General features: G+C 46.4%; 1 protein-coding gene across 2 annotated transcripts; it reads left to right on the top strand.

The window, feature by feature from the left end:
* On the top strand, nucleotides 1-21,189 carry FAM174B (family with sequence similarity 174 member B). 2 transcript variants are annotated; one of them, XM_056347108.1, is made up of 3 exons: nucleotides 1-2,153; nucleotides 10,313-10,444; nucleotides 14,320-17,211. In XM_056347108.1, the coding sequence occupies exons 1-3, from the start codon at nucleotides 1,873-1,875 to the stop codon at nucleotides 14,327-14,329; spliced, it is 423 nt and encodes a 140-aa protein (XP_056203083.1). In that variant the 5' UTR covers nucleotides 1-1,872; the 3' UTR covers nucleotides 14,330-17,211. The 2 variants fall into 2 exon arrangements, with proteins under 2 accessions (XP_056203083.1, XP_056203084.1); XM_056347109.1 differs by lacking the exon at nucleotides 14,320-17,211 and adding an exon at nucleotides 17,224-21,189 and having other exon boundaries at nucleotides 1,546-2,153.
* Nucleotides 21,190-24,462: the final 3,273 nt, after the last annotated feature.

Below are 24,462 nucleotides of genomic sequence, written 5' to 3'. Positions count from 1 at the left end.
TCAAGTAACAGATGTTTCAGGCTGTGCATTTCAGAGGAAATTACACTGATATGCTCATGCAATACAGCAAATCCTGCTGCAAATATTTGCAGAATATTTATTTCAGGAATAAGTCCAGCTCTATTAAAAAAATGGACGTGAAACAAAATTACTTGGCTTGCAAAGCCTACAGTGCCCCTTTGCCAGTCCAGCACCACGGCAGCAATGCCAAGATAAGACTAAAGATGATCGCAGGTGTAGGTCCAGCAATGTCCATTCTCCATGATTTTCAGAAGGATTTTGTGCTGCCCACCCGTCCTGTGTCATTCCATGGCAAAGCTGGCGGTACTCTGCTTTGAGCAAGCTTAGTAGCAGTCTTTGCCATTCGCTTCTCCTTGCCTGAGGAACACCAAAGGAATGGACATAAGGATCAGCGTGGGACATCGCCTAGTATCTACCCATCACTCCCGTCTACCAGCTGAGCACTTAAGGCAGAATCTCGGGTGGATTCACACCCAGGATTCCCATACGACAGCTGCAAATATTAGTTTTTGAGCGTAATGAGTGGTTTTGCCTAGGTATATGCCCAGTGCATGGCACTGTGGAGCTTTGATTTCACACAGACAAGTAAAGGCTAGCGGGTGAGGTGGATTTGGACCCTAAGCTCTGTGACCAGCTGGAGGTGGTTCTTGCTTTGGAAGCCCCTTACACCTTTTCTTCATCCTATGGAGCAGCGCTGCACTGCAAGAGGAGTGGCAGGGTGCGGCCAAGTGAGATCTGATAAAGACTGAGCAGCAGCTGGCAAACATCTCAGAACAGGCAGGGCCAACATCAGGGTCAGTGTTTACAAATAATAAATCATGTGAGCAGGCTCACACCAATGTTTGGGAAAGAGTCTGCATCACCAGTTTGACCTCCTGCCCAGCTGGATTTTTTTTCTTTTTTCTCTGAACAGAAATAAACTGGGGCCCCATGTTGGAAACTGGGAAAGTGCACAAAAGCAAGCAATGAAATAAAGCTGGAACAATGACCAATTCAGACAGTGTAGGGGGCCTTCTGCACATCGTCCACGTCAAAATTTCCTAATCCCCAAGAACTTGCTGCAAAAAACACAGGATGCTTTTAGTACTGAGTGGGTGGCATTTGCTACAGCATCCCAATTGGCTAGGGAACTGGATGAACCAGGCATTATTTCACTGCCCCCTTTCCAACGGGACATTGCCAGCAGGAATACATCTCCGTAATCTTTTTCACAGTTTAGTCACACGTTCTTATAGATTATACCCTGGCACGCCAGCCCTGAAGCGCAGAACCTAACAGGCAGGCTTCCCCCCTCTTCTGCTTCAACTTCGTTTCAGGGGCAACATGCCCCTCTCCCCAGCCACGATTATTTTGCAGCGGAAAATTATTCTGCGGCTCCCGCTGAACAGGACGAGCAGCAGCGAGCGGTGCCCGCAGCGGGGCGGCCCGGCCGCCCCCCGCCCCTCGCCCCCCGCCCGGCCGGGGATGCACAGCCGCGGCTGCGGCTGCCACGGATGTCAGATCCGTGAAGATTTTTAAGGTGTGAAAGATCAGTGCGAACACTAAGCTGGAAGCCAAGCCCAGGTGGCCAGCGGAAAGGGAAAATCAGCAGTAAATGTGACGGAGCGGCTCCGGCTCGGGGGAGCTCGGCTGGCTGGCAGCCTGTGACCGCTGCGCCGCTGGCCAGACGGGGCCTGCCGTCAGGAACGCTGCCGTTACCGGCGGGGGCGGCGGGACGGGGGCTCCGGCCGCCCTGCCCGAGTCCCGGCCGCGGGCCCCGGCGGCGGGAGGCGGCGCCTCTCGGGGGGGCGGGCCGGGCCGGCCGGCGCTGCCTTCCGGGGCTCGGCGCGGCGGCGGCCGGAGCCGGGCAGGATGCGCTCCGCCGGGCCGCTGCTGCTGCTCTCGGCCTGCCTGCTGCTGCCGCTGCTGCTGCCGGCCGCGCCCGGCGCCCGCGGCAGCCAGGAACCGCCGGCGGCGGGGAACGGCAGCCGCCTGCCAGCCGAGCCGGCCGGCGCGCCCGGCAACCACAGCGGGGCCCGGCTCAGCCCCGTGCCCGCGCTGCTGCGCGACCTCTCGGCGCTGAAGGCCGCCGTCATCGGGGCCTGCGCCCTCACGGCCGCGCTCATCGCCTGCCTCCTGCTCCGCGTCTTCAGGTACGGCCGCGCCGCGCCCGGCCCCGCCTGGCCCCCGGGGAGGGGGGGGGCGGCCCGGCTCGGGGGGCCCGGCCGCGGGGCCTGTCCCCGGGCGGCGGGCGCTAAGCCCCGAAGCGCGGCCGCCCGGAGCCCGGCGGCCGTTAGCGGCCCGTGTGAGGCTTGCCTTCGGGCACGGCTGTGTGAGCGCCCCGTGGGACAGCCGGGGGGGCGCCGCCGGCCTCGCAGCTCTGCGCCTTCCTCCCCTTCTGCGGGAAGACGGGGCGGGAGCCGGGCGGGAAGCGGCTCCCCGGAGGTGCGGGGCGGCGGCGCGGCCGTGAGGCGCCGTACGCCCGTGGGGGGCTGGTGTGAGGGCGGCGGGTCACTGGGACGGGGGGACGGGGGCCGCGGTGCCGTCCGCGGGGCTGCGTGAAGCCGCTCGGGGCAGCGGCTCCGGCGGGCCCTGCTGGGCCTGGAGAGGCCCCGTCCAGCCTGGGCCGTGCATCCTGCGCGCCCGTGGGCTGCCGCGGTGCCGCCGCTGTAGTAACTTGTGCTAAGTGGAAAACCCAAATCTTTCTTTTCCTTCTAATGAAGCTTGTGCAGATAGGCTTGAGGTGTTCAGCTTAGCCGAAAGTAGATGTTGATTTAGACCACGGCCCTGGCGTGTTACCAAGCTCCCCGATGTTTCGTTGGGGTAGATTGCCGATGGATGCAAGCTCCTGCTCCCGGCACAGAAGGAAAGAATCCCCCAGTTGCTCACAGAGCCAGGAGGGATGCTGGCGAACAAGCAGCAAGAAGCTGGGAAGAAGTTTGCATCTTCTTGGTGCTCATATCTCATCCACTTAGCGTGGCATAACCGGTGCGGGCCAGGTCATTCACTGCGCTGCACGCTGCTGGAGTGGGTTGGTGCAGGCACATGCTTGAGTTGTCCAGGCAGCCCTTGAAACTCATATAATGTCTCCTGCTGTGAGGAACGCGAGCAAATTAAACTCGATCCCTTTAGAAGGCCAGTCTTCCTCTTGGCTTGTTGCCGGAGCAGAAGAAAAGCAAATATTAAAGCTCCATTTGGCCGCTCTTGGTGTTAATTGTTATTTTTCTCAGGGTTGTGGCAAGAGTCCCATGGTGCACTAGAGGCTGTCCCTGACTCGCGCAGTCTACAAGTGAAAAATTGCTGCCTGTTTGTGCCCGGCTTTGCCAGGAGGATTGCAAGCTTTCAGTAGTTGACAGTCATCTGACTTGTAGGTAGGGGCAGCAGGAAAGAGCTGGGAGAGCGGAGCAGCAGGCTCTTGGCAGCAGGCAGGAGGTGAGCACCGTGTCTCAGGTGACAGAAGTAGTTGAACAAGTGGAGTTGGCAAATTCTTCCTTGTTCTGTCTTCAAGCAGTTCCTTTGTATATACATGATGGCTGCAGCTGAATGCTCTGCTTCTCCTGTTTCTGAATTAATTCTGTGTAGGAAGGGCAGTGTTCACAGCGGTGGTATTATAAAGTATGGTCTTAAAGGCCAAAATGATATGAACTGATATTTTCTAAAGAAATTGACATTTAACTAAATTCTTCTTAAGTGTTGCAGCAGCTGGCAACAGACAATGTAAACAAATTTGCTCATTAAAGTGAGGTGGTTTGGGAGAACCCAGTAAAATACTGAAGAGAATTTTTTTAATCAATATGACTGCTTTGCAGTTTATAAAGTTGTCATGGAGAAACACAGCAAAATTGGTAGTAAGTATATGATCTAGAATTAGGAGTCTGTAAGGGCAGAATGAAAAGCTTAAGTTTCTACTCCTAGTTCTCTCTGAACTTGAAGAGTTTGTTTCCTTTGCCTCAGTTTCTTCTGGGTATAAAGTGAGACCTTGTGTCAAGGAGACCTGGTGTAAAGCTGAACGTTTCTAGCCAAAGAAAGCAAACTGATAGCCTTTAAAAACCTTTCCCTATACCATAGTCGGCAAAAGCAGGTCCAGGTTAATGTCACCTTGGAAATGATGGATTAATTCTCCCATGCCAAAGTTCTTGTTATGCAACTGATCAGAATTAATGCAGCATTAAAGATATGTAAAAAACCACAGCACTCTCTGAGATCTCATATATCTTTAATAGAACCTGCAAGGAGAACGAAGCTTTTGGCTTCTGAGTACATTTCTTTATCTGACAGAGCAGTTGTTTGTAAACAGTTACCCCAGTTGCAAATAAGACAAGAATAGCAACAGGTATGTTTGTCCAGTGTCACACTTGTAGCTGGCAGCATAGATGGGAGGAGATTCTGTTGCAGAAGAGATAAGGGATTTGCCCTCAAATGTAAAGCTTTTTTTCCCATCAGAGTAAGAGCTTTGTTCATACTTAGTCAAAAACATAGTGATTTTTTTTTTCTGAAGTGTCATGGATTCCTATTAAAGAGATTTTGCTGAAATCCAATCTTTGATTAAACTTTCACTGTGAAATTGCTTTGGGTTGCTGGAAGTAAATTATCCTGTTAGATATGGGTTGCAGAGATGAAATGAACTAGTGAGTGGCCAGATATTCTTGTCACAGGCATTGGATTTATTTTTTTTATACATCTCATTTTAATATATTTTAATGTATATATTATTTTCCCCTTTTTGTTGAGCCAGGGTAGATATATTTCTCCAGCTTTCTAGCTCTGTTCTCAAGACAATGCTCAGAGATTTCTCTTCGTTCCATTTGGGAACGTTATGTTCTGGGTTCATCTGATGGACCTGTGATTCAGAATGTGGTATCACCCAGTGGTTTGAATTTCCTTTCCCTCTGTGGCTACTAGGGACTAGGAGGGTCAGCCAAGACTGATACTCGTCTGCATGTGGCAAGGCCTCGTTTGCTATAGCTTTTTTTTCTTCTTTTTTCTTTTCTTTCTCTTTGGCTCAGTTCTGGGCTTGCTTTCTTTCATTCCTATACCCCTGTGTACTACATGCTCCCAAACCAAAAAGATTTCCACAACCGACTAAGTTTCGTACTACTCTCAAATGGTTGGGTAGGTTGCATTACCAAGAAACACAGTGTCTTGCAACAGCTTATGAACCGTTCATGGGGCTAAATTCCCTCTTTGATCTGTGTTATGGATTTTGCCTTTTTACCCCCATGCTCTGCCCTGTTTCTCTCTCCTGGTGCAGCTCAGTTCATTTCATCACAATGCAGTTGCGATCAATTCCCAAGAAACGTGATTTCTCAGATGTGCCTGTCTGTGCTGGTAGACCATATGCCTTCTAGGGGAACTGGATAAGTTATTTCTGCTCAAATGGGCCAGCTGAAACCCAAAGCTTTAGTTGCAGAAAACAGTGTGCTGTGTTTGCTACATGTCTTGACCTGCCCTTGAATGAACAGAACACAGGCTGGGAAAGGCTGCTATTTATCTAGATTTTTAGAGAGAAGCTACCTGCTTATTTTGTAACTCATTGCTTTGTAATGCTGCTTGTTGTTCAGTTTTGATTTCTTCCTCAAATACCACTTTAAGCCTAGTTTTCCAGTAGATGCAGAACTGGTATAAATTACCGAGATTGAGGAGAGAGGTTCAAGCATATGATCGTAGGATACAAGACCCTTTGTTCTATGAGCTGGGCAATTGCTCTGGGCCATCTGAGGTTTAACCCCAGAGAATCTGACTGATTTAAATTAATTGTATTATAACCAGTTTGAATACTCCAGCAAAGACAAGACCTCTGCCAGGAACAGGAAAGAAAAACTCACTGTTAAAATGACCCTAAATGGAGAAGAAAAAGAAAACCAACAAAACTAACCTCAAAACATGTATTTGTGACCCACGTTGAAAGCTTCATTTAAGCTGCATTTAGGTTAGTTAGGGCCACAGAGAATGACAAACGGGACACTTGTCCTAGGTCTCGGAGGTCCTGTCTTTGGGAGGACAGTATTGTCTTGATGTGAATGTGGCAGAAATTGGCAGAAGGAAGGAAGAGGGGATTGCTGTCTGATGCTGTCTTGGACTCTTTACAGCTCTGATGTGAATGGTCGCAGCAGAGGATGAATGCTGTTTCTTCTTGTAGGATTCACTACCTTGAGTTTGGGTAGATCGTAAAAGTTTCTGTAGCTCTGCCCTATAAAACAAGGATACTTCTCGAGCAGGTCTCAGACGATACTGGTCTGACTGTGCTGTAATGTTTGGAAGTACATGCTGGCACTGGTACTGACTACCAGATGTGAGTGGCTATATTTTAATTACTTACAGACATCACTGCTTCATTGAACCACAACAATATCCCATTTAGGTGTTCCTGAAGTTATTCCCAGTAGCAGTCTCTGATCCATCCCTTCTGTTAGCAGCGCAGTTAAGCAAGGGGACACTTCTGCTCTCTGTGGCTGCATATATTCCATCTTAAGGACTTGATTGTTAGGGAACACAGCACCTTCGGTTTGCCACAACAAAATGTATATCCAGAAAATACGTGAGGACTTAGCTTCGTGGTTTAACTTCGTTGCATGCAGCACCATCCAGAGAGCAGAAATGCCCAGACAGATCAACAGTAGTGAAATATCACTGATCTAATTCATCAGCTGGTAGGAAGCCTGGAGTTTTCACAGGTTTATATTTTCATAATTTTTTTAAACAGTAAATAAACCGGTCCCAATCCATTCCAAATGTAACATTGCTGCAGTTCTAGGGTGAAGATTGTAGCTGGCTTGATCAGACTTGCAGTAAGCACTCTGCTAAGGAGTAGGGGTTTTTTTGCTTTTCTTTTTTTTCCAGGGGGTGGTCCCCTCCCTCTGCATTTCTTGGCAGGAAGTGTTAGTGCTAGATAAGAAATGCAGAGACCTCGCTCTCTGGGTCAAGAAAAGCATTGTCTTTGAATATCAGGGTTGTTGACTAAAATAGATCAGAGGCGTAAATAATATAATGAACTAGTGAGTTGACTTGAGCATTTACTTTGCCACATGATGCCTCAGAAAGGAGGATGAAGCGCTGCATATGACTGGTGCTTGATCAAAATAGCTCCCGGTCAAAATACAGAGACACACAGTCCGTGCTCTGCTCCAGCCCATCTCTGTATGTTGTCCCTCCTCGCACTGTGCAGCATGGTGGAGGGAGTACATCTGATTCCTGATGGACCAGACCCTGGTGTGGTGCACAGTGCTGCAGTCATTCAAGCCCAAGGGCAATGCCAGTGTGCAAACATCACTTCATCAGTTAACTTTGTTGTGCTGTTAACACCAGGGAGCTGGTTTTGGTGGGAGCAGCACTGGGTCTGAAGTGAAAGGTTGATAGCCCTGGCTGCAGTTAATTGATTTTTTCCGCACCCCCCCCCCTTCTCATGGTGATTCCATACAAGACCTGTAGCATCCCTTCTAATTACGGGGCAGGGAGTGGCTGAAGTCAGACAGCAGAAGCAACGTGATTTTTTTAACTGGAAGACAGTTTTCTGCACTGAAATACCTAGTTCCACTTCTGCCTTGGGTAAACCACTTGGAGAGTGTTTCAGCTTGTTGCTAACCGCAGCTTCCAGCGCGCTTCTTGTTTGCTTTAAAAAAACCTGCACAAAATGGATATGGCTGGAAAGGAGATCCTCTCTTTGCCCATGAGGGCTAATGTGTCCTGATCCTACCCAGGAGGTCTCCAAAGTTCATGAAACATTTGTATGCTGTAGTTCCTGCTCTGCGCTACTCCGCTGACTCTGCTGTCTGCAAACAAAAGATACTGCCTGGTCCCATCCGCTGGATAAAGTGCTTTTCCTTTTGTGTTGTCGTCACTGATGATCACTGATGATTACAGGGATCCTACTGAGGTTTGGGAGTTTTAATGTGCAGTGGTTTCCTGACAGACAGGCTTGTTTTGCATTCATGTAGGGACACTCCCAAAGCTTTCCTTTAAAGTTAGCTTTGGTAATTCTAGTATTTACGATGTTTAGGGGAGTTGTTCAAATGAGTGTGTGAGAAAACAGACCACTGAAAAGTACAGATTAATGACAAATTAGCTAGGTAATGGGATGTAGAATTAGTTGAGGAAGAAGAGGCAAGGAAAGACTCTTTTGCCTTGCCAATGGCAAACAACTGATTGCAGTGGCTTAGCCAAAAAACCAGCAGCAAAATGAGCTTCCTCCCTTTTCTAAATGAGCACTATGGTTAAGTGAGCGTTGTGGAGGACTAATAGATCACTGTGCAAAGAGCTCCAGGTCCTCTTTAAAGTGTAGCCCAAATTGACTAATTAATGGCTGGAGGCTAAAGGGTTCTAGTTTTCCATTTCTAAAAATACCTATTCTGCAGTAATTGCTTCGAACACTTTTAATATTAACTGTGTGGTAAGATGAACTACATAGAATAAGTTATGCTTTCTAATGGAGGGAATGAGGGACGATGTCTCTCAATAAAGTGGGCCTGTTACGCAGGTAGGGTCTTAAATGGGTGAACCCATGGAAAGCCCCTGCAGACTGTACGTGTAAGGCAGAGTGGTAAGGCTGTGCTTGGTTTGTTCTGACAGGTAGACACAGGTTAGTTTTGGTCTATGTTTAGGCTTCACGGTGTGTGTAAATGTTTCTTGTAAAATCAATGCATTACTTGTAAGATGAGACCTCCCTGCATCAGTTTGCTGCTAGGTCTTGGCTGAGAAGCAGAATAATACGGAGAAGTGTTTTCAAAATGATTTTCAAGTGTTTGGGTTAAGAGTCCTACTGTATTGGATATAAAATTGCTTGTTTCAACAACAGCAGTAATAGAACAAACCACCCTGTGCTCTACGTGACACAGCGGCACAGATTGCTATAAAGATTAGACTACAGGAGATGACTTCTCGCTTCTGATGCAACCTTAGCCTTCAGAACAGGGAGGGGGTGCAGACAGCTCCATCCCAAGGGCTGGAACCTGTTCGTTTGGCCTTGGACTACTGCCCAAAAGCAATGCTAGGCAGAGACACAGACTTCCACATCGCAGCTGTTCACTGGTTTACATTTCCTTTACTTTAAGCTTAGAAGGGACCGTTGCAGTGGAGATGCAAACACAGGATTTGAGTCCTAGTCACTCCGTAATGCTCGTACCTCAGTTCTTGCTGCTGCGTAGCTCTTGGAAAGGCATCTGTTCTTGATGCAGAAATGGGAATGTTGAATCTGGCACACCTTGCGTGACGTGCTGGGGCAGGACTCCTTCATGGTGAAAGTGTACTCATGACGTGCTGTCTGCTCAGAGCGGTAGTTGTGATTACCAAAAATTAGGGCTGCTTGCTTGCACCTGCACCAGCTCCCTTCTCGTGCTTGGCAGTTGCCAGTTTTATTTTATAAAAGGTGAAGGGGAAAATTCTGCAGTTTGTTAACCAAAAACATCCACTTTTCTCCCTGAAGGCTAACCGTACACATCACCACCTTCTTTAATGTATAATCACAAAACTGGATTAATGCATGAGCAGTGTGACCCTCCTAATATGCATGAAAGGAGTAGGTGAAATAAGAACTCACACAATTCAAGCTAGAGGCAGAGAATTAGTTGAAAAGCCATGCACCAAATGTTTGTTAATTGAAAGTAAGTGTTAGAAAATAGATCTCTCAAAACCATGGGACTTGCACGTGCTTGAGCATCTCCATTTAGAAAGGAAAGTAAGGCTGGCCTTTATAGGAGGAGAGGTGGTAGGTACAGTTAGCTTTGAATGATAGTTGATTATTTTTCATAGCACTTACGCAGCATAAAGCATGAAACTTCTCAGACAAGGCTCAGGGTTGTTGCTCTGGGCGTCCTGAGCTTGGCCTGATTGCAAGGGAAGAGAGCAGGCTATTTGTACCCAGACATCACCATCCCTTTGCTCCTAATCCTGCCCAGAATATTCCCTTGTCTCAGCAGGGCTTAACCTGGCCTTTCCCATCTAAACGTGTTCACTAAACCATTGGCTGCCTCGGCTATTTAAGCCCGTGTCTCACTTATTGAGTGTGGCAGCAGGAGGATGCAGTGGGCTGCTGCGCTTGTATGCCTTCCTGGATGCCAGAGATCTCTGGTTTGTCAGGGGCTGAAATACTGACGTTGATCTGGATTGCAGTTGATGAGAAACTGTGCTCTACACTGATGGGCACAAACGGTGGCCTTGGAAAGGCAGCGGGAGGGAACAGAGGCTGGCTCTGTGGCCCGCGTGCCTGGGGAGGTCTGAATTAAACAGGGCAGCAATTCAGTGTTGGTGGGAACAGCTTCAGCCTCTCCAAAGGGTACTGTACAAAAATGGTCCTTCCCTTCCCACCTCTGTGTTTCAGGTCTGGCAAGAGGATTAAGAAAACCAGGAAGTACGACATAATCACTACTCCAGCCGAGCGGGTAGAAATGGCTCCTCTGAATGAAGAAGACGATGAGGATGAAGACTCAACAGTGTTTGATGTGAAATACAGGTACTGCTGCGAGCCCGTCTGGTTAGGCTTGCTCACTGAGCTCTTGTTAGTGAAGACAGCTCTTTTATTCTCTGCTGGGCCAACTTGGCAGAGATAAGGCAGTCACAGTCTCTCTTTCACTTTGCCCAAGCATTATCACTTTCCTTTACAGCTCCTCTGCCTGCTCTCAGCACATGTTGCGCTCTACTCGCCCGCTCTTGTAATAACCATGTCACTACCCCTAGGCTGTCTGCCTTCCTCTTTCCTCTGCAGAGCAGCACAACGGGATGCACGTGCCCCAAGTAGCTAACAAGGTTTAACAGACTGAACTTCCCCCCTTGGGCAGCTGTTGGTAGTCGTTCCTGTGCGCTCTCAGTGCCTACGCACACACTGCACGGAGGGCTGTGGATCAAGGGCTGCTTTCCCAGGTGCTGCCGTTGCCGTGAGCCTGGGAGGGAAATGATGGCAAATCTCCACCAACCTCTGGGTTTGTACCAGAGTGCTCTCATGTTGTTCTGTGACAAAGAGAGGACTGTGGTCCCCCGCTGATGATGTTAGCAGTTATCCCTTAGCAACAATCTTTCCTTAAATGTGTTTGCCTTTTTGAGATAGAAGTGGTGTGACAACTCAAAACTTTTGGTGCTTATTCTGGGCCTGAGATTTATAGCAACCACTCAGCATGTAAAGATGCTGCGTGTTGATTTATGGCATCAGGGTATCTGCATCTCTTATTTTTATTTGCATCAAGCCATCCACAGCATTGAAGTTGCATTCTCATCCAAATAAGGACTACTCTAAAATCTGTCTCACTTTGGCTGAAATAAGCTCTCCTAATTATAAAACCGCAGATCTTGACAACTCCTAACGGGAGGTTTCACAGACTTTACTAAAGTTGCCCGTCTCCTAAATTTGGAAAGGGGGAACAACACATTTGCCTTAAGCACATGTGTGCCAGCATCTAAAACACGTACCACCACACACTCTGCTGCTCTTTTTCAAAATAACTGCATTAGTTCCATTAGTTCTCTATAAAAGTCAGGCAATAGTTGGAATAGTTGGAAGCCGTGGAACAACGAAGGAGTTGTGCCTTTATGTGTAAATAATTAGTTCTTGAATTGGAAGACTCCTGCGTTTGCACTAATAATTTCAACTCATGCAATTTTTACTTGGGGACCCAGCTTTGTTAAACCCAGAGCGCAGAGATCTCTGTCTCACCGTGGCCTATTTTAAAAGTCCCTGTCTCCTGCTCCTCTTCCTCTTAACCGAGTGCTTTCTCTGTGAACTTTAGGTAGCAGGATCAGAGGGGTTTTCCAAAGAGTGAGAACAGAAGACTCTCAGTCACAGCAGTGCTTCAGGATAAGATGTCTAATAGTAAAATACTAGATAAACAAAGGAGAGAGCTTGCTGGAAACCATCTGACTCAGGAGAGCTGTGGTAGTGTTACTTGATGTTGCTTCTCTGGAGCACACACTGTGCTGATGCTTTCACAAAAGTTACTCGGTCTTCATGGATTCCTTACAATTCCATTACAAATGGCTCTTCAACTCCTGTGATGCTCTGTTTGGGGGCTGTAGGGGTTTTTGCTTCTTAGCCAGCCAGTCCTCTGTTCAGTTGTGGGAATTCCTCCTTTCGGCCACAGTGCAACAGCTATTAAATTCCACATTTTCTGAAGTCCTTGATGTTTCAGACATACGTTTGTTTAGCCCAGACAGAGCTACCCAAGTTTAGAAGGGGAGATCATCTTACAGACAGCCCCTTAGCAGTACTGATTTTGGGAAGGCTGCTTTGAGGATACATGTGCTGTAAAAGGTATGAAGTGCTCTGGTTCCTTTGTGTGACTTGGAGGCTACATCCCCAAACAGTTCCTGTCTTCTGTCACCAGTAAAGATACTTGGCAAATTTGAATTGCTGAGTTTGACCATTGACATCCCCATTAAACCAATCAGGAGTTCTTCACGGGTGTTTGTGTTCATATGGGAAGAAAGGGCTAGAGCTGCAGAAAGGCCATCTCAGATGTGCCCACAGTAAGTCAGTGAACTAACTTCTACCAGGTCTTCTGTTGGGGTTCCTTCCCTGGCACGGCCCCCCCCCGCCTCCGCCATTCCCCAGAACTGGCATTCAGGGAATAGTTGTCTTGTGCTGTCTAAGGTTCCCTTTCTTTTTTGCAGCTGAGCGCAGATTCCAGGAACACACAGGGTAGGGAGAGGTAACTGTATCCCTCTCTGTGGTTAATGGGAGTCATTAATACATGCAGATAGCTACACCACTGGAGGGGTAGGTTTGTTTTGGATATTCAGAAAGTGCCTGCAGTTTTAAAAGAGCCTTTGTTGATTGCTCAGTCAGGAAAACTACTTCCCTTCTCCATTATCTAAAAAAAAAAAAAAAAAAATATTGTGCAGATGCATCAGGTGACCTTGCAGAGGTGTTGCTAGGGCTGATGCATAAAGAATGGGGTGATACTGCTATTTCGGCTTGTTAGCCAGCTCAAGCAACATGTTGTGAGGTGCAGAAACCTGGAAGCAATTGTGATGGGGACAGAGGAGTGACAAGTATCTCCTGGCAGCTACCTGTGAGCTATAATATTCCGCACTCTTTTGTTTATCTATTTATTTTTTATTTCAAATGAAGGTGCGTCCTTGCCAGCAGTCAGTATCAGTTGTAGGGCTGTTCAGCTTTATGCAAGCAGCCTCCCAGCAGCGGTGCTTCCTCAGCTTACAGCACGACAGACTTGTGTCCTGTCTGGGCTGCCAAGTCTTCACGAGCAGGTTTTGACCAGGTGCTGCTCTGGTGACTGTACCATTTCTGGGGTTGCTTTCAGAGAGGCTAAGTCTCATGCAACCCCGTGCTGCAGCACCATCCACTGGTGCAGTGCCGCGGTTCACAAGTCATTATTCTGATTTCCTTAATTCTTTATTTCTTTGCAACACGCTGGTACTGAAGCATATGCCTAGGGCTAGACTGCCCATTGTTCAGTATTGTAACACACATGCTGCCATTCTGCATCAGAAACCAACTTTCTGTAGCCTTTTGAACGCAGAATTTTCAAAGTCTCCCTGGCTTCTGAATATCACATGAAATTTGCTGGAATCTTTTGTTCGGTTCATTTTTGATTTAAAAGCTGTGAAACTATGGGGAAAATGGTCCATTCTCCATGAAGTGATAATTTGCAATGGTGTTTGCTCAGTGCTTTCCACTAGAAAGGCACCAAAAGCATTTTTAAAATACAGGCTTCTGAGAAAACAGGGGAATGGAGTGGAAAGGGAACTGGTTTTCCATAGAGCAGCGCAGTAGGGACGTGTTGGCTGTGATGGACTGTAAGCATTATCCAATTCAAGTGTTACATGTACTGTAAGACCATCCTGTGCTTTCAGATCTCTAGGGTTACCACCAGCATGGCAGTAGGGAGAAATCTGAAGAGCTGGCCTGAAGTGCCGTGACGTTAGGTACCTCCTGGCGTAATACCAAGTACATTACCCCAGTATTAACGTACTCGGATACACAGGTCATAAATAGAGTCTTGTTTTGAGTTTGTAGTGTAAGTCATTGCTGAGGATGATGTGGGTAGGCTCTGGGCTAGTTTGAGGTCCCCTCCGATTGTTGGAAGATCTGTACTGGCACTTGCCTCTGTGTTTGGGGGAGTAATTGAGATTCTGTGCTGTTTCCCCCACGTACTACAAACAACACTCTAATTAAAAGGCAGTTGGTGCCTAGCAGCAACAGGGGAGATGCGATGTATACCTCTCCAATTGTTCTCATGCAGTTAATTTTCTTTCCTTTAATGCTTTGTCCTTGTGTGTATTTGTTTCCAGTTTTACATAAGACATCGAAGAACAGCAGACTGTAAATTGGGCCATTGGATGAAGGTTGTGACTTTTATTTTTAATTTTTTTTTTCAGGAGGGATTAAGATTTTGGGGTCCTGGTAGATCCCCACCCCCTGCTTCCCCTGGGCAGTGGAGCAATGAGAAATAACCACCTTTCTCCTGTAAGGCAGACCAATGAGACCACTTCAAAATCTTAACCAAACAGTCCTTTCTGTGGATGCAAAAGCCACCCACTGCCTGCCTCAGAAGCGTGTGTGTGCCAGATTAGATACCCCCTTCGCGATCTCATTTCAGGAGCAGGGAAGCTGTTCTGTCAGTGGCTTCTCTAATCCTGCAAGCACAATTTGTGTGACAAGAGGCTGAAAGTATAAATCAAAGATTGTCACAGAGCAAAGATGCCAAATCGCTTAGACATTAACACCTCCTTGAAAAGCTTCATGGAAACCAGTTTTTTAATATGGAGGATGGTTTTCTGTATGTATTTACTCTGGTATTAAAAGAAGCATTTGGATAAGAACTTCAGGAATTGTTCTGAAATGATTATAGAGCTACACAAAGCAAACTGAACATGAAAAGGGCGTTTGTTTCTTGATAGCCAGTTCAGTCTGTGCTGCCGAAGGCTGAGAAGTGTCCCTGTCTGATTGATTTTTGGACCATATGAACTGTATTGGTCATTTTCCAGATGTCAGATATTTTTTCATTTTTTATGATGGGATTACGCTTGCTGCACATCTTGGAAAATGAATTAGTGGAAAACTAAATCCCATCCTCCAAGCGTGCTCTTTCTCATCCCACCAGTAGATCTTGATTTTAAGATTTCCCTCTGTTCTTTGCAGCTTTAATACTTTCTTTCAAGAAGGCAAGGGAAGGTTGCACAGGTTTCATCATCTTCTACTTGATGGAGCTAAGCCATGGATTCATCAGGCAGTTGGCACTGTGTGATACGCAAGAAGAGAGGACTGAAATAAAGTAGGTTACCGGCAAATGTCCCTGACAAACTGGTGTTAGCGTCCAACCCCCATCACAGAGCACTCTACTTATTTTGTGTAATAAGAGAAAAGAGATTAAAACAGCTGCAAAAAGAACCAGTTTCTGAAAAGGTAAATAAAATCGTTAGCTTATTAAGCTTATTAACTCTAGCATAGCTCGTTGGGGGATTTCTTGTCAGCTTCACTAGAAAATTAAAAACAAGTACTGAATAAATTCTGTGGCGCCTTGCACATGAGAGGCTTTGAAAGCACTTCAGTAATCTGGGGTATCAGCATTGTCTCCTCTCCCTGCTGACTTGCAGCTGTTGGAGGCAGTGCGTTCCGCTCGCTATGCTTGCTGAGCACAGCTGGGTGAGTTTCAGAACCATCCCTGCAGAGCATTTTGAGTCCAGGGTGATAGGTGCCACATGAGAGCCCAGAGTAGGGGAAGAACTTGGAATTTCAATGCCAGAGCTGGAATTGTCCCAGTCCCAGTGTCAGGCTCCTAAAAAATTGACAAAAGTAAGTTTTTCTTGGGGTGGATTGAAGTCTCCATCCCTTCTATCAGCTAAGTGAAATTCCTCAGTTTGTTTTCCGTGTGAATTGTCATTTTTCCTTCTAACAGCAGCAGCACCAGCAAAATGGAGAAGCAATTTAGGAATGCATCTTCCAAAGTGCTCTTGAAAGCAGAAAGATTTATGTGTAAGGAGTGATGGCAGGCAGAGGGAAGAGGACAGGAACATTTATTCAGCCTTCGTGGGACTAAAGGGCTTTTGAGAGCTTGCAGGATGTTTTGGAGGAAAGATGCACCATGTGTAAAGGCTGGATTCTGGACTCACCCCTTTTTCGGGTGCCAGTAGCCTTGAACTGTGTGGAAACCTCTTCATCACGGTTGCAGGGCTCAGCCTTGGATGTGCTCAAGCCTTTTGGGAGTCTGCAAAGTATGAGGGTTATGCTGTTGGTGTCTTCTCTTTGAATATGTCCTTTACAGATCCTGACTGTGTGCAGCTCTGAATGGAGCGTGGTATTGTCTGCTTGTTACAGCAAGGTGTTGACTCGCAGGGGAGCAGCTCTAATGGATTTTTTGCCAGCAAAAGCTGCAGGCCATTCTGCATGGTGCTAGGTGAATTGAGCTGGGGTTTGTAGCAGCTTGCTTTATTTTTTATTCCAGCAGGCTGCAGTGACAAGTTGTGTGTAAATGGAGGGGTATCATTTATCCTTATCTGAAGGGGGTACAAATCACTAAGAGAGTCAGCTACTTACTATAAATACAACAAATTGCCAAAGCTTTGGTGCTGCTGTTAAGGATTTCCCGTGGGTCCACAGCAGGGGAGGAAAGAGATGGTCAAAAGGTAATTTTTGTTTGGTGTTTGAAGGCCGGGTTCTTTCCTCATGTGGCTGTAACAGTTACAGAACACATCACATTCTGTTTGCTCATTCAGTCGATTATACACTGGCAGGGCAGTCCTATGGGGGAGGGCTCTCACCTCCTTTGTGGAGTGTAAGAAGTTCCTGTTAAGGTGGTTTTTTGAATCCTGAAGCAGTTAAAGCAGTAGGGTGTCAGGAGGAGAATCCATAGCAAGGAGGATTGCCCACCTGTGTTGGTTAGTAAGGAGCTGCGCTGGTGTGAAAAAAGCTGTGAGGTCCCACGATGCTGTTTCACGTGCAGTGAAGTAGCAGCAGCCCCTGCGCACGGTCCCTTCTCTGGTCTGCACAGTGGCTGGGCGCAGGATTTTTCAGCACCTGGGTTTTGTCTGATATAACTCTGCTTTTTTCTTCGCTTACTCTAGCTTCTCCTGGCATGGTGTTAACATCACATCAGTGCCCAATGTCACCACAGAAATCAGCTGCTGGAGGGAACTGATGGCAATCACAGTGAATAATGCTGCTTTTTGCTTTGTGGCTTTTTGGCTTTTTTTTTTTCCCCACTTTGCACATGGGTTGTCATCTCTGCCTGTAAGCTATTTAATTGCAAATCTACAGCTGTACTAATTCTTCCTGCTTTCCAGGTAAAGCAGCTCCGAGGAGCATTGGTGCCCTGCAAGATGTCATTCTGCTGTCGAGGGACCTGCTGAAGCCATAACTGTGAAAGGGGAGGCTTTCATCTCTGCAGCGTTACAACCAAACCAAGCCTCACCTCCTTGAGGTGCTGTTTGTACAGCAGGCTATGGATCTTCTGGCCAAAATGTCACCACTTGGTTCCCTGATTTCCTAACTGCTGCGTTGAAATGACCAGAGTTCCTCTTTGCAAACTCAGCTTTCTTCCTTTAGGAGGGCTATGGTGTCACTAAAGCATAACAAGATCCAGCTCTGTTACCGACTTGCAGCTCGTTATGGTCTAAATAAGTTTTGCAGAAGAAGACAAGGAAGATTGAACCAAGCTACCCCAAGGACTTACTTTTTGAAATCCACATACTTCACTCACTGTTAAAACTTTGGTCATTGTTAAACAGATCATGTGTTTGAAAAAATCAAGTGAATTTGATGGGCTTTACAGAAGTGACTTTAGGTGGTAAAAATGCAAGCCATGCTAAAATACCACACTGTGTGTTTAGTGTAGGATTTTTGGGAGGAGAGGGTGAGAGGTTGACTCATGTAGAAAATTTTCTTGACTTGCTACTGATACTTTTTTTTTTTTTTTTTAAACTACAATTGCACTAAGCCTTCAGGATGAATTTCTCATTGTCCCAAGGAGCTCTGATCAGACCAACTTCAATAAATGAGACCACAGGGAAACAGGAAGAATCAGGCATGCCCGAAACTACAACAATCCTGGATTAAAGATGATATATTTTTGTAATTTTCTGCCCTTCCACAGGGAGTAAAAACAATGTTTTGTACTGTCCTGTGCTGACTGTAACTTGTCTACAATTCATCTATATTACCTTTTTTCTAAGCAAAATAAGTCTTCATGTGGAATGATTAGATTGCAGAAAGAACACCTCTTATTTTTCATGGAAGCTTCATTTAAGTGATGTTAATCTGTACCAAACTGGAAGTTTTCCCCTACCACCTGCTTGACAAATCCCATTTAACTCAAGGATGTGTTTTTAACCATCGCTCCCTGCTGTGCTTTGTGCTGCAGAGGTCAGAGCTGTGGGATGACACCATGAGAATTAGATTGCTACATCTGGGTGGATTGGCTTTAGGAGACCACAAGCATGCATGCTTTCCAGGCCATAGTCAGAAAGGGCAAACCTAACTGGTTTAGTTTCTTTTCTTTGTGGTTTTCCGTTGCAGCAACCACGGAGACAGTTCAGACTTTACTGTTTACTGCACCCCTTAACACCTTTTATTTTTGGTTTTTAAGCTGGCTGGAACCTTGCTTTTCTTGGGGAATGCATTTTCCAATTGTTTTTGGATTGTCCCACTGTTTGCATGACCCTCCACTAGCCTCCTGCAGTTACAACCCCTCAAGGAGACTGCAGAGTTTCTGGCAAAGCTCTGACCTTGCAGCAAGCTCCCAGTTTTGGGTTCCTTTTTTTTTTTTTTTTTTTTGTGGGTTTTGTTTTTCTGGGTTTTTTGGTGGTTTTTTTTTTTGGTGGTTTGTTTTTTTTGGTTTAGGCCTGTTGGGATTTGAGGCTTGCTGAGAACACTGAACTGCTTTGTCATGGTACCACGACCTACACCAGTTCTGTACAAGTTCCCTTGGGCCCTGCAGTTAGTAAAAGGAGGTGAAGTGGAATTTTTTTTTTCCTTCCCAGCAGCCTTGCACTTCCAAAAAAGCTCCCATACACAGCTTGCTTTTCCTAGCTGTGACTCAGCAAAGGCTTTGCGAACAGCCCACTCAGCCTGGCTGGAGAAAATCCCACAGCAGACTCTTGTGTTAATATTAGTCACCAAGGCAGTATAAAAATGCTGTGTTATTTTCATTCATGAAATGAGCTTGAGTCATTCCGTATTACTGTTACTAAGCAATATCTAACACGCCAACTGTGAGGTGAGGATGGGGCCGAGCAGGTTGTGGTCTGGCCGGTAGGAATGGCAGGGATCTATAGGTTGAACAATGCTGCAGGTTGAGATAAGATTGGGTCTCTTTCCCCGCTGCCTAAGTAAAACAGGTTTTAGACTTAGGCTGGCTGATTCTGAAGGAAATACTGCGTCTCTTCAGGACTAAAGTATTTTGAAAACTGGGAACTGAGCCTCTCAGGCAGACCTAGTCCTTCTGAAGTCAGAGAGGTGGCAATGCTGAGGAGGGAGAGAGGTTAGAAGCTGCTGTTTGCATTTGCAGAGGGGCGATGGAGGTGGCAGCCCTGTGAGCAGATACCATGGCAACATGTGCATGTCCACTAATCTGCCAAACTCATTAAGCTGAGCATTAGGCACTCTGGATGAGTGGTGGAGAGAGAATGAAACCACCTCTTTGCACAAAAGAAAGGTGAGACCAAGTTACGTAGGAGAGAGATGAGAGGAAAAGGTGCGGAAAGGGCACTTCTTTCCAAGGGTGACTCAGTTATCGAAACCAGGAGTTATTTCTAACAACTGCAGGTCACTTGCTGAGCTAGGCTGGCAAAGGTCATCTGCTCCCCTTGCTTGTGGCTAAAAAATCCCACTATTTCCATAACGCGGTCAAATCTCAGTGGTGTCAGGGACGAGGTATTTACATTGAAGGTGGAGGTGCTCAACTGCCACTGGGATGCTCTGGCTCTTCAGGGATGTCCCAGCCTGTGTGCCATAAGCTAGAAAGTGCTTATAGGGAAGCAGCAGCTGCTTGGTGGAAATAAAAGGCCAACCTCACCAGTTGCTCATGGTCATGAAAATAATCCAAATGCTTTCATTGATACTCAATTGCTGTTGCAAATGTGAGGCAATGTTTACCTCTACAAAAGTTGCTGTATGTGATTTAAAGTGTCTGGTTAAATATTCTATAGCTATATTTAGTTAAGATTTTAAGAGCACTTGATGTGACTCATCTAATAGTGTATATATAAATATTTTTTTAATGGTAGGAATTAGTTTAAAACATAGTTTTAATAATTTGAACTGTTTGGTTCAGTTAGTTCTAGGCGTTCATTGGAAAAAGAAATAGCCATTAACCACTACATGAGTGTTTTACCTTAATGTTCTGTGTATTTTACACTGCAGATTTAATCTGGTTGTGACTGTAACGTGACTTAGTATCTGCTGCTATTTTGTGTTGCATAGTCAAACTTGCTTTGTTCAAGAGCATTTTTAAAGGCATATTATTTGTTACAGAAAATGAAAAGAGAAACATTATTACAGATGTCTGCCTGTGGCTCACTCACTGCTTACAAATCTACTGACTAGTAGCAGAGTCAAACAGAGCAAGCAAATTAGAGGCTTTCCTATTTGCGCATGCTGTGCTGTGGAGGAAAAACCCTGCACAGAACTGCAGCTTCTTTACTCCAGCCACAGCCCTGTCACTGGAGATTACATTTGAGAAGCCAGAAGTTGGTGTGCCATGTTTGCCTGCAGAATTAAATCGGAAGTACACAAATAGCTTTGTATTTGGTCTGCAGTTGGGTTTTTTTTTTTTTTTTCCTTTTCTTTTTCTCCCTGGAAGCTGTGGAGAAGACCGCAAACACTTGTTTAGCACACTAACTTGTGCTATCCTAATGCTTGTCTTAAGCCCAAACTAACTTGTAGAAGTTTACAGGCACTAATGAGGCTTGAATACAGAAGCACTAATGCATTGGAACATTTTGTTCATGATTGTTCTCTCCAATTCACTGTACATGGTATAATCTCTGCAGGTGGCAGGCTATGGTTTTCATTAAGGGTTTTTTCTTCTGTCAGATTAGTTTCTGCTACTGCAGTTTTTATGTGAGGAGTTATCAGGACCACACATTTTGTCTTGTGCAACTGCTTGAACTTTTTTTTTTTTTTTTTAAAAAACGTTTAAGGATTTGTCATGGTGACCAAAGCTTCTTTTTAAGAAAAAAACTGGTAAGATTAGTTTGAATGGACTTCTCATGTTTCAGTAGAAACTGCCATCATTAAACATGTTCTTGAAATCCCTCGTGTTGTGTTATGTTTAAGGAGGGAATGGGAAAGAGTCTGTTGCTTATTGAAGTTTGGTGAATTTGAGCATCTTGCGTGATCCCTCATTAGAGGGTTACAAGTCCCTTCATTCTCTGACCCCGAACCAGAGCCTGATAAGGGGGGAAACTGGTTTTAGCAGCATCATAGAAGAATATGTTTAATCACATGAAGTTCCCATCTGTGGTGAATGATTACAGACTCCAGTCTGTGCTCAATCAGAATCTTTTCATTGCTCAAGTGAACACCTTATATACTAACACAATGGCTAGTAGAGCCAGTCAGCTTTGGATTTGTGGCTTTGCAGATGACAGTGATGCTTTTGCCAAGCACGTTCATGGTTCCTGTGGGGTAACTGCCCATACCCATCAACCAGCAAGCAGCTAAGGCTCATACCTGGATTCAAAAGGCAAAACCCTCTGCAACAGGGAGGATAACTCCTTGCCTTTGGCTACAACCATGTTTGGTTCCTTGGAGCCCACAAACTGTGGGCCTGTTCTCCCAGGCTCCAGGCCCAGCTGAGCAAACCAAGCCATGTCCCCTCCCTGGAGTGGCCAGGACACCACAGCCGTTAGGCAAGGCTAAAGTGGAAGAAAGTCTGGTTGACCAAGTTCCCTGTCTGAAGCAATTTTGCCTTGTGGCTTTGAGGGCATGGTGAGATGCTGAAGTGCTGGAGATTAGGATCAGAGCAACCTGAGGCTTGCTTGTTTGCTGTGCACATTTTGGCAGTACTTGAAGACTTTCCTCTTGCAGTATTTTATATGGAGTGCTGACACCGAGAGCCTGGAGCAGCTACAGGACAGACTGATCCACTACCCTGTGCATGAAACAGCTCTGCCTCTCTCCTCTCCCACATACCACGTGAGTGCTCTTGTCTTCATGCCTTCATCTCCTCGGCAATAGCCTAAGAGTAGCTCAGTGCTGCAGGCAAGAGGCAGCTGCTGTTCAGCCAGTGGCTTTTAAATCATGTTCTGCCAGTAAAGCAAAGCTCGATCTAATTCAAAATACTTAACAAAACTCTGTGAGGCCTCAGCCACGAGCCAGCTGTTGTGCAGCAAAGCTGGTTGGTCTAGGAAGTTCAAAAACCATCAAGGTGAGGCCCAACCTAACACTGAGCTGTGGCTAGGTAGGGCAGGGCTGCAGGAGTGAAGATGCCAGGTACCAGAAAGGCAGCAGCTGCCATCTCTGGGTAATGTACTTGCCTTTCTGATGAGGTCTTAAGTAGAAGGTGAGCAAATGACCAAAATCTGGTGTGCATTATTAGCCAAGAGCTGAAAAGCTAGAGCTTGACGAAGATGATCACAGCTGGAGCTCTGGGTGGAAAGGGTAAGGCTCAGTTTAGCCTTTTTTGAATTTTGACATGGGGGAAGCCAGAAGCTACAACTAAGTTCTTGTACAATAAAGTTTCTCCCAGGCAAGTCTTCAGATGCGTTTTGGTTAAAATGGATCCTAGTCAAGGGTTCTTTCTCCAGTTTCTAGAAGAATTCTCATGGACCGGAGTATAACACAACTTCCCCTCTCTCTTGTATGTGGTTGCTGCCACCTTCCTACAAGCCACCGCTCCTCCTAGCAAGTGTGTGCACAAGTGTGAGGTTACCCGAACCGAGCGGTCTAATACACATTTATAACCCTGGAAAAGGGAGGGGGTGCTTGTCTTGTGTGTCAGCGACCTTCAGATGCCTTGGTACTGATAACTGCACAATTGTCAGGGTTTGGCAAGTGCTATCAAAGAGACATTAACACTGAAATGATTTGAATTATGCCTGACAATGAGCTCTACTAAGAGTATGAAACAGGAATAGCTCTAATTGCTTAAGACCAAGTAGCTTGTAACTAGGCTGCACAAAAACATCATTGAAGGTAGCTCGTCTCCCTATCAGCTGACAATTACCAATTTGTAAGATGCCAGGAACTCTTCTAGCTCTGGTTTCTAACAGATCTACTCCTCTGAGCTCAGCCAGCTAAGCTCCCAGTTGGCTCACTTCTCCAGTGACTGTTTGCTCATGGCATGTTAAATGAGCTGAATATAATACTGAACAGCACTTCTACCTCATGAAAACAACTCTTCAGTTCAAGAAAGCAGTATGGAAGGGGCGGCCATTGCTTTTAAAGCTGAGAGCAAAGGGTCTTAAAAAGCCAAACGCAGTTCTTGAGAGCTTATGAGGCATAGAGCTCGTTTTTAGGCTTTTCACTCTGCTCCTGCTGATTTCTCATAAACCATCTTGTTCACTCACTTCCCTCCACACTGAGGACTGGCAGCACAGGGAGCCCAGCTCCCCCCGGCTCCGGGGGGAGAACCTGCTTAGGCTGCAAGTGGACAAGGCAGGGGAAGGCAGGTCCTGAGGGGCTTGAACAGCTGCTTCACAGCTTCAACCAGCATGTTTAATGTCTATTTTGGAAGGCATTACAGTCTTAATTGCCAGCCTTGGCTTGAGAATATGCACCTCTTTTTCGCCTTTTGCTGCCCACTCCATCCCTCCCAATGATGGAGGGAACCCAGTGATCTGCACATGAAGCAAGAACTAGGATTCCCTGGCCAGGGTTTCAGCTTTGTAGAGTGCAGATGGGGGACCATTGATTTGAAAGATGAGGGATAGAGATTAATGACCTACTGCAGCGTTTCAGCCAGGTCAATTTATTTTAAGGCTTTTATATGAGGGGTAACACATACCATCTACTTAAAGCTCTTCCTGACTGCTCTGGGCATCTTACACTGGCTCTTTCTAGATTATTTCTTTCTATGTACATATTGTTCTTCTGGCCTAGCAACAGATACCTGCTCAGGACCTTTACCAATTCCAAAAGCCAAATGAGCCAGTTTGGCCATCTTCTCTGACCTGCATTAGGCAGCACAGAGCATCCTTGGGGACCCCTCTGCCAAGTCTAAAAGCCAGTGAAATAACTGCGGCAGCACTCCTGCCAACACACAGGCGGGTGAACAGCTCGCTCTGGTCTATAGAATCCCAGAAGCCAAACTGTCTCCTCCAGACTTGCTGGCCCTGCTCACAGTAAATCCTCAGCTGCGAGTTTCAGATGTGCATTTCTTGCCAGGTAACAAGTCTGGTAAAGGGACACGAACGGGCCTGGGTTGATGTGGCTGGTCCTCACCAGCTCTGATGCCCACCCAGAATAATCACTGTGCTGCCACTGAGCAAAAATAAATACAGTGCTTCAAGTCATCATCAGTTCTTTGAAGCATCACTTCTAAATCCTTTGCCTGCCCCGAGCTGTTCCCCCTGCCATGGTTT

The sequence above is a fragment of the Falco biarmicus genome, chromosome 7, assembly GCF_023638135.1.
Source record: "Falco biarmicus isolate bFalBia1 chromosome 7, bFalBia1.pri, whole genome shotgun sequence".
Classification (NCBI taxonomy): Eukaryota; Metazoa; Chordata; class Aves; order Falconiformes; family Falconidae; genus Falco; species Falco biarmicus.
The sequence above is the reverse complement of the archived record's forward strand: the minus strand, read 5'-3'. Positions and strand labels throughout refer to the sequence as shown.